Source organism: Diadema antillarum, unplaced genomic scaffold (genome assembly GCF_040938485.1).
Source record: "Diadema antillarum isolate AM-2024a unplaced genomic scaffold, OU_Dant_1.0 seq00001238_RagTag, whole genome shotgun sequence".
Lineage (NCBI taxonomy): Eukaryota > Metazoa > Echinodermata > Echinoidea > Diadematoida > Diadematidae > Diadema > Diadema antillarum.
Window position 1 is genome coordinate 262,883 of NW_027272025.1, and position 10,068 is coordinate 272,950.

Genomic DNA, 10,068 nt, shown 5'->3' on the forward strand with positions numbered 1-10,068 from the left:
TTTTAGAAAGTAAAGGCATATGAAGGAAAATGGAAAGACAGAAAACATGTGAGGGTATAAAGAGAAAAGAAGGAGGAATTTAGATAAGAGGTACTGTAGAAGGGCGGAGACCCGTTAGCTTTTTAGAATCACCCCTCTCTTTCTTTTTAATACATACTCTCTCATGGCACTCAGAAAATAAATGCTTTTTCCCCATCCATCAGAGCTTAATTGACTTTAGTTATTGAGTGTGGAGCCATTAACTCTTGATATCTTTGTGTCCATGTTTTCTACCTTTACCTGCAGGCATTTGAATATCAGGTGCCTCTCTGCAGAGGGGTGCTTACCGACGACGACGACGTGAGATGCATTTGCAGCCATCCGTCTTGACCTTCACATTTCGAGTCTGGCGACAGACGTCATAGGGAGAGGATGTAGACAGGAGACAAGAGACATTCTAGGCACAGGAGCTGCATCTTTTTTCACCCCCCCCCCCCACCCCCATCCCCAGATTGGAGAGATATATCCAGACGAGAATACATGAACTTCCATCCAGCAGAGAATTGACATCCTTTAATTAGTGAAGGAAAAAGGACCAAATCTGGTGTTAATTGGGACGGATTATCACCCACTTAAGCCGTGTAGTGGATCTACGACCCCACCCTTTCCTTACCTCGCCCCCCTCTCCTTTCCCCCACCTGTTTGTTGCCCCCGGCAACCACCGCCACAATGGTCTCCCACGTGAGGCTGGAGTCGAAGCAGAACTACCAGCAGCAGGTGTGCCTGTCGTGCGTGACGGGGATGTACGGCTGCCGGTGGAAGCGGTACAGGCGCTCCACCGACCCCACCACACTGGTATGTATCAGGCAGGATGATGCAAATATGTTTGTAATAGTCTTGTTTCTTTTTTTTACTAGTACATGTATTGCATGGAACTAAATGATTAAAGAGATGAGCAGAATAATTCAGTCATTTACACTGAAAGAAGATTGGCCATGTATGGAGTATGTGTATAAAGTATGTGCAAACTTTGCAGTAATCAAGATGGAGACAAGTTCAAGTGAACTCTCCGTTCATTTTGTTAACCGAATTTCATTGATTTTGCATGATATAATTGTTGTATAAAATGCTAATGATACCAAGAGCAAGAGTGAATAACAATGATAAAAGAAATCATAATTTGTAGTCTTCATCAAATTATTAGTATTAATTATAAAGATATTGTTCATTTGCATAATAATTCATGATGAAGTAGAGGTGAAATATGTGTTGTCAGTCAATGTACTGATAGAAAACTAAATCTATTCCCATGCTGTGTTTGTAAATACAAGCATGCTAAGGGTTACACATATTTTCAGTGATGCAGAATGGCACGAAAAGAAAAATCTTGTTTTATTCATCTCTACCATCATTTTAATAAAACATGGAAGTTTTCATCATCAGAATGTCAGATATAAAGAGAGCAGTGCTTATTCTCTAAACTGCATATTTGGTATTTTTATGCATTTATTTATTTGTTTTTTGGCTTAATGTCATGAAGTGAGCAAACTTTCTCATGTGTTGTTTTCTATTTTCAATTCTTCTAACTTGCAGTACGAGAAAGTATGGCTTGTAGTCGTCATTGCAGCGTTCATCTTCATGTTGATGTGGCTGTATTTCTGGTTGATAGCACAGAATGACTCTGATGATCTTAACTGGTGAGTAAGACACTGAATAAAACGCAGCAAAAATTATTTCAAAGTACAGTATGATGTTGTATTGATATAGTTCTTATTGAGTATAGAGTATAAAGTTTAATATGCTTCAATAGACAGAGTGAGTATGAACGGAAGTGCCTTTGCATCATGTTTTTTTTTTTCCATACGTGCACTTCCTGTGTTATCAGTAGCAAAGCTATGACTTTCCCCACAAAATGGGTGGGATACGATAGACATGAAATACGGGGAAAGTGACGTGCGCATGGTGGTTAACAAGAACTCAGAGAGCCCCTAAGTAGCCTACTTTCCAGTCTGGTGTCAGATTTCTTTCAGTTGATACGCTCGGAAATTGCACTCCTAATCCGCTGCCAGAGTCTTTGACAGTGTTCGCTTACAACTGATTCATTGCTTGCAATTTGTGAGTAAATGTGAGCACTATGTTCATGCTCTAGGCCATGGAAGCATGAAATGTATTCTGTTTTCTTCACAGTGTTGTTTTCATTTCCTGTGGCTGATCAGTTCTGACATGACTGGATTTCAACAATAAAGTATTCTTACTTTTGCTGGACATCATTTGTTTTGTTTTGTTTTGTTTTTAGTTACATTATCTGAGAACATTTCAGAAAGAGTTATTGTCAGTTTTACTATGGAATGATATCAAACTCCATTTGTATGGAGTCTATAGGTATGCACCATGGGAAAACACACTATAGTGCACTCCTGGTATAATGAACACTGCTATAATGAAATTTCGTGATAACAAAGTAAAAATTCAGGTCCCAATATCATTACCTACACTAACAGTCCTATACATTGTAGCTTTATATAGGCCTACTTTATTTCTTCAACTATAACAAAATTTCAGTATTCTTAAAAGAAAACTGCTGTTCCAGAGGATTTTATTATAATGGGATTCATCTGTCTTTTTAGTTGAAACAAACAATTTAAAAACCCAAACAAGCAGAGGGTTAGCATATACCCAGGAATCTTCTGAGCTTGTCTGTATGGTGCTGATCTGAAACTTTCTTAATGTTTCAAATATTATCAAACATCTCACACATTATGGAAAGCCTCACATCTGAAGATAGATATCAGTGTGGCACTAGGGAAGTGTTCAGTATATTTTCCATTTTTATGTATGAGTGGAAAAGAAAAAGAAGAAGGAATATGAAAGGAAAAAGCTCAACTGCCATAAGAAACTAGGGGGAGATGCAGGTATGTCACGTTTTGGGATATCTCCCACTGTATTCACTTCTGTGTGCCGTGCCATGGGCAGGCCTCTTTTGGAGAAGTCACACAGGGCTATGCAGATCACTGAACCACTCGATGTCCATTCGTCATCACTGACCACAAGGCTCACCCACTATATAGAGGTCACTCAGAAAGTGCGCCTGAAGGTATGCATACCGTGAGATACTTTATTCCCTCAAGACCATGCATGTTAGCTGTCCAGATACTAGAAAGATATTTGGTCATTGTCAGGACAAGGTCATCATAACTGTGGCTATCAATTAAGGTCAGATGTACGCTCTTGACCTCAATGGCTGACGAAATACATTCACTGTTATCATGGAGGACATTTGCTTCCAAAGACTCATGTTCAATGACATATGATATCAAACATTCAATGCATTGTATACCTGGGACATACTAAGTGTATAGATTAGTGAGTCTTAATTTTTCATGAATCAGGACTTCCCGACAATTTTGTGAGTGGCTGAATTTGCGATTATGGAATGCGGCAATGAACGGAGAAATGTGCGAGTGCATGTTGCATTTACGTTGAGATCAGAGTATATAATTTCATGTGTTGTTAAATTCGCGAATAGCACCGGCTCGTTAAATTTGTGAAAGAGAGGGCGTATGCAGTACTTCACGGCTGAGAACCAAAGAATATGTTTTGTGTTAACCCTTTTGCTCTTGACGTGACTAAAGGAGGGGTGTGTGATACCTCCTCGACATGGCATCCCTCTGTCGCTCTTGCAATCACTAAATCCCCCATGTGCATTTTTTTTTTTTGTATTCCGGTGTTAAAGGAATCCTGGTATAGTTTTAGTTGAGATAGGGCTTAGATTTTCCAATTTTTATGAGATGATTAAAAACCTCTTGTGAAATATGAAAGAGCATACAATTTTAAGAGGAATTCAAAGTTTATTTGATGAAAACTGGCTTTGAAATGGCTGAGATATCCAAAAACAAAGAGGTCCTAATAAAAGATGGACCCAACTTTTATTCCAGACCACTTTGTATACTTTGTATTTGGATTTCTCATCCGTTTCATAACCAATTTTCATCTAGTGAACTTTGAATTCCTCTTAGAATCGTATGCTTTATCATATTTCATGGGTGGTTGCTAATCATCTCGCGTAAAGTTAAGATCTGATTCCCCCATTTCAACTAAAACTATACCATCTCTTTAATATCTTTGCCTGGTTGTAGGACTGCATCACCCCATTTTCAAATTTAATCTCCACTGTAATTATACACAATCAATTTCTCCAAATGAAGACTAAATTGTTTGAAAGTTACTGGATCCTTCAGTGAGTAGAGAAACCTCGTAGGTGCTACAGGGTTGGCATAATGACTGCCTTTCTTGCTCTCGAACGGTGATACACTGTGTTAATAGCGAGATCTTTAAAAGTGAAGGATAATTGTGTGCATTGCATGACAGTCATAGCCAAGAGCATACTACAATCACTGATCAAGCACTGCATAATGTGGTTTTGAGGCTTTAAATGTCATTCATATGATTAATTTTTCTCCAAAGTGCCAGAGAGTCTGGAATATAATAGTAAAATAGCAGAAGATTTGTGAAAATGCATAGTGTTCGTTGAAAATCAGACTGAAATTAAGGTAAATGCATGAGACTACAACAGATAAATATGGATACGTAGTCACCTACATGTAATGAGGCATGTTAAAGGCATTTTACAAAATGATTTGACTGCCTAACGTGCATGGGTCAGCAATTGTTACATAACTTCAGGAGGAAAGACTCAGATCCATTGATACAATAGTGTGTGCATAGATTTCAAGAGAAACTATCCCCTAATCCGTAGTAAGGTATGTTTTGACTACAGCGGTCACCTTTCAAAGCTTTGAATTCAATTACACACTGAATATCATTTCCGCCTGTGCTCTTCACAGCAGCCACTGGTGGCAGACATTCACTCAAATGTCTCCATCGTTGTATGTATGCACCCCTGGTGATAACTCTACTTCCTGTCCACCGGAGTGATAGTATGACTGTCTGTTAAAGGTAATGATGGCCCTATACACCATATGCCCCCTAAATTCCCATTCTCCATGGAAGTCTTATTTGCTGATGGCCGTTAAAACTTCAAAATGTTCACATTGAAATTCAGGTTGTTCAGATCTTCTACTTTTCTATTAGAGATCACTAATGTCTGATACTTTTGTTTACCATTTTGTTTGTATAAATGTAAAATTTCTGGTCTCCAAAATGTGACGTTCCACTCAGAGTTGACACTGATAAAACACAGGAAAAAAGTGGCAAAATTTTCATTGAAATTGGGTGTAAAATAAGAAAGCTATTGAAGTTTAAAAGACTTAAATGTGTGTATATTTTTGTTACAAAGATGTGGCAATGATGTCAATTGTCATTGCCTATCCTTCCTTTTCGTTTGTAAGAATAAAATAATATCTACAAATGTATCATATTTTTTATCTGATTAGTCTGAGGGCATGCAAGCTGCAACCTCTTCTTCTCGAAGAGCCCTCATTGCAATATATCTGAGGAATACACCAGGAAATTTCTTCTTTTTGATGTTTAAATGTCAAAAATGAAAATTGGGTTCAGTTTTGTGGACCAATCAGTTTGAGAGTTTCTACCAATGTTCTAATTTTTTGTTGTACCTGACTCACTTGAGTACCTTGAACATCACATTGTGAGCAGAATTTACTTTAGGTCAAAGAGTCTTTTACAAGCCTTTCGTTAAAAAAAGAAGAAGCTAATATTAGACAAGTGAAGTGTCCCCAGTTCTGCTCATCACAAGACTCCTCCTCATACTGAGATAAGGCAATATTCTTGCTATTTCCTTCATTCTTTTTTTAAAAAATTCCCAAGGTTGGTATTTTTTTCACATGAAGCTGTTATAATTGGTATGTACAAGTATGAGCGATGTGTAGCATTCATTTTTTTTACTGCAAATGTTAATTGATTATTGTCAAGAGGAGGGTGAAGTGGCCAATATGGGTATGTATAGGTTTGGAGCCACCTTTAACACCCTTTAAACTGACCGGGAATATATTTTGCTGAAGTTTCTCTATACTTTTCAAGTGTCATAAGAAGACCTAAAACAGCGACAGCATGAATTCATAGAGTTTAAATGGCTGTGACAGACATTGTTTTGAGCGAAAGGTGGGCCGTGAAATACCCGAAATAATATTATGTACGAGAACTTGAGATGTATCAATTTGCTGTGACCCTTTACTACAATGTATCTTGATGCTAGACCAACCCCAGGTATCTAGAATCCACACTCAGACAAGGAGAACAATTGTACAGCTTTGTCCTGCAGCCTACTTTTATCACACAAAATTTTATGAGAGCTTTAAAACAAACCGAGACACCTGTTCCAATTAATTGGTCCTGAGAGCACATGCAAATTCAGGAGTTAGCAATAAAACCTCTCCAGGAACATGTGTACTGCCTCGTGCACACAGACATTCCAATTATTTTGTGGACGACTGATTGTTTGCCATCTTACAAATGGCAGGGGGAAATAAACTGTAAAGACATTTAGGTGTCAGTGCTTCCTAGTATTGTAAGTGCTGTTTCCTAATCAGCAAAATGGGATGGTAATCGTCCAAACCCACCCAGCCAGGTGCTGTGACAAGACCCGGTGATTCTCAAAATAGATTGAGACTATACAAGTTACGTTCACACAACGTTTGTAATCTTTGAAGTCGTGAACTTCGATGATTAGCTTGATGTAGCTTTGAAGGGATGGTACAGTATTGGCAGAGGTGAGAATTGGGCTTTTAACTTTTTGCGAGATATCAAGAAACCGTTTGTAAAATAGTACGAAGCATACCTTTCTTAGAGGAATTCAAAGTTTATTTGATGAAAATCGGTTTTGGAATGGCTGAGACATCAAAAAAATAAAGTAAAACAAAGTGATCGTAATAAAAGATGGGTCCCACATTTTATTGGAATTGCTCTGTATTGGGTATCTAGTGATCTCGGCCATTTCAAAACTAATTTTCATCAAATAAACGTTGAATTCCTTTTGGAATTACATGCTCTTTCAGGGCATAAGAGGTTTCTCATAATCTCACCCCAAAATGTTAGAAACCCGAGGTTAGGTCTCAACCAAAACTGTACGATCCCTTTAAACTATGCCCGTGCATCCACATGACACCTAATCTTAAAGGGATGGTACAGTTTCAGTTGAGATGGGGCTTCAGGTTTCCCATGGGTTTTGGTTTTTTTTTTTTGATAACTTTTTGAGAAAATGAGAAACCTGTTATGAAATATATGAAAGGCGTATAATTCTAAAAGAAATTCAAAGTTTATTTGATGAAAATTGGTTTTTAGATGGCGGAAATATCCTAAACAGGGCTATCCTAATAGAAGGTGGGATACACCTTTTATTAGGATTGCTTTGTTTTACTTTGTTTTTGGATATCTCAACCATTTCAAATTGATTTTCATCAAATGAAGTTTGAATTCCTCTTAGAACTCTATGCTCTTTAACATTTCAGTCATAAAATGGTTTCTACAAAATGTAAGTATCTCGCAAAAAGTTACGTTGAATCTTTACCTCAGCCAATGCTATACCATCCCTTTAAAGATTGAATTTTTGAGAGAGAATCCCACTCAATGATTAAACCACAGAACCAGCAGATATACAATTGTACATGCACACAGCACTAGCTAAAAACCTGATAATATGCGACGATACAAGGGTATCACAGGTACTGGAGATTGACCCGGAAGCTGAGGGGCATGGGGTTCACAGAGAAGTTGTGCTAACTTTTTAATTCATCAGTTGTGGTGTCCACACGATGCTAAACTAGAGAAACACTCTGAGAGCCCAGACCTCTGCCAAGCAGCTCATTTCCACCAATGATCTTGTTCTTCCATAGAGATCAGTGATCTCCACCCACACTCATGTTGTACGCATGCTAAAAATCACCCGAATTCCCAATATTGAAGCCTTTGTTATGTCATCAACCCTCAGCTGCACGGCGTGCCTCGCAGTTATAGCACACAATTTAGTGCTCATATGAAAACCTAGAAAATGCGCAGCTTGAACTCCCAAGTTCATTTGACTCTACCTGCCAAGATATCGAAAATCCTTCATAAAATCCCTAAAACTTTCTAGATCACTACCAAAATTTAATCATCTTTCCCTTATGTCATTCTTGACTTTTCCTGCAAGTTTCATCCAAATCCATTCCCAACTTTTATAGTTATTTTGCACGCGGACAAACAAACAAACGGTTATGAAAACATAACCTCCTCCCTTGATGGAGGTTTAAATGAGGACCTCCCGCGGTTGTAGACAGAGTATAAACCCTACGATGTAGTTCTTATCATTGACTGATCTTCGAGATCGCAAACTTTTGGAGTGCATCTACAAGAGGCTGACAAATGAGCTAATCACTGAAGATCGAAACTTCAAGCTAATCTATAATGTTAGGGATGTCATGTGAACGGAACTATATTGTTTCAGAGGACCTGTCAAATCAAGGATAGCTTCCTGCTGAAAGCATGAGAGTGAATGTACACTGTACATCTCATTGTACAGTGTAATATTGTATGACATCAAAAAGAGATTGTAGGGCTTTAAAAGTTGTCATTCACAATTCAACTGTAAAATGATTAAAAATTGATGTATGGCAGTTGGGAGGGAAACAAAATTAAATGACTGAATTATTCTTCAAGTGTTTACAGATCCTTTGCTTGAATCAACCATCAACACAGGCTGAATTCTGGGAAAAACCATCGCAGGAAAAGTCATTATAGACCAGTCTTCCTGTTTACATTCTGAGAAAGGAGATACATACTGTTTACATGGATATTTGATATGGTGTGGGAGTTGTACATGGTACACATACACGGAAACATATTTATAAAAAAAGTTACGGATCTCATTGAAATGTGAGTTAAGATACTAGGAATGTGTGTGTCAGTCATATTTGGATCTGTACCTGAACAAGACATCAATGAATTTCCATGGAAATTGGTCTTGATGTTGCTTTTTTTCCTTCTCAAGGCTGCTCCTGCATTATACATGTTCATACAATAGCCATTAATTTGTCCTTGGCATAGTAAGCAATTAGTCGAATTAACGAGTTTCGGCCCGGTTTCTTGGTCGGATGTGATTTGTGAGACCCCCTATCAGGTCACATCAAAAACTGGAGACACACTCCAGCTGGGAGTGTAACAGGTGCAGACGTGTAACCGTGGCAACTCCATGGAAATCATTCAGTTTTCCCTCTCTCCTCCTCACAAATTTTCACAGAAGCAGTATAAGCTATCCTACTTTATATTGCTTTTCATCCAGATGCTTAGAGCATGTTTTGTTCGATTAAAATATATGATGTTGATTGTAATATCTGGATGACATGTTTTGGTTTCTACTATGGAACAAAAAAAAATAGCATGTAATACAACATTTTCAGCTGATGTGTGTATAAAGTGATACATAAAGGAAGAAGTCAGAAGGAATCAAATAGGATGATATGCAATTCACATGCACACATACTTACGATTTGTGCTACAATGTACAAATACACTGTAAACCTATAGATAGAAAAATAAAAGTTATAGTTTTGTCCATGGAAACTCAAAGTCCATATGAAAGAAAATGTTCTGTGCAAGAATGGTCATCAGAAAGCAAGTTTTTTTGGTACATTTTTGTCAAGTCGACATTAAACGCTGATTGTACTGCAGCTCTACTCAATAGTATTTGGTTTGATAGAGTAATTTCAGTTTGCATTCAGTAAAGGGAGTCAGTTCAGTGTCTGAACACTTTGTCTCTGAACATGTTTCAGAAATGTGATAAGACATTTCATAGTTCCATTGCAAATGTGAAACTCCTTTCTGTCGTCTTATAAGTATGTTTGCCTTCCTGTTTCACCTAGTCCTCTTCTCTCTTTCTTTCTGCCAAAGTTTTCTCATTTAGTTTTGTTTATAGTTAGTCTTTTAGACTGATCGCACATGCCCGCCCCGCTGAGTTGAACTGTCAGCCGCATGAGTCATACAGGAATAGGGGCGAGGATTTTATAAATAAACTCCCGGACGGAGTCTCCTGTCGCCCCTCTGGCCGAGCGAAGGGTTCCCTGCCAGACGATGGCGCAGTGGGAGATTCGTTCCTTTACCTCAACAATGCAATGAGTGAGGAAAGGTGGAAATGATGAA

The 10,068-nt window shown here is 38.1% G+C and overlaps 1 protein-coding gene across 1 annotated transcript; it reads left to right on the top strand.

Moving 5' to 3' along the window:
- The first annotated feature begins 491 nt into the window (after positions 1-491).
- Positions 492-2,790, top strand: LOC139745171 (glycerophosphodiester phosphodiesterase domain-containing protein 5-like). Its single transcript, XM_071655581.1, has 2 exons — positions 492-834; positions 1,573-2,790. The coding sequence occupies exons 1-2, from the start codon at positions 709-711 to the stop codon at positions 1,678-1,680; spliced, it is 234 nt and encodes a 77-aa protein (XP_071511682.1). The 5' UTR covers positions 492-708; the 3' UTR covers positions 1,681-2,790.
- Positions 2,791-10,068: the final 7,278 nt, after the last annotated feature.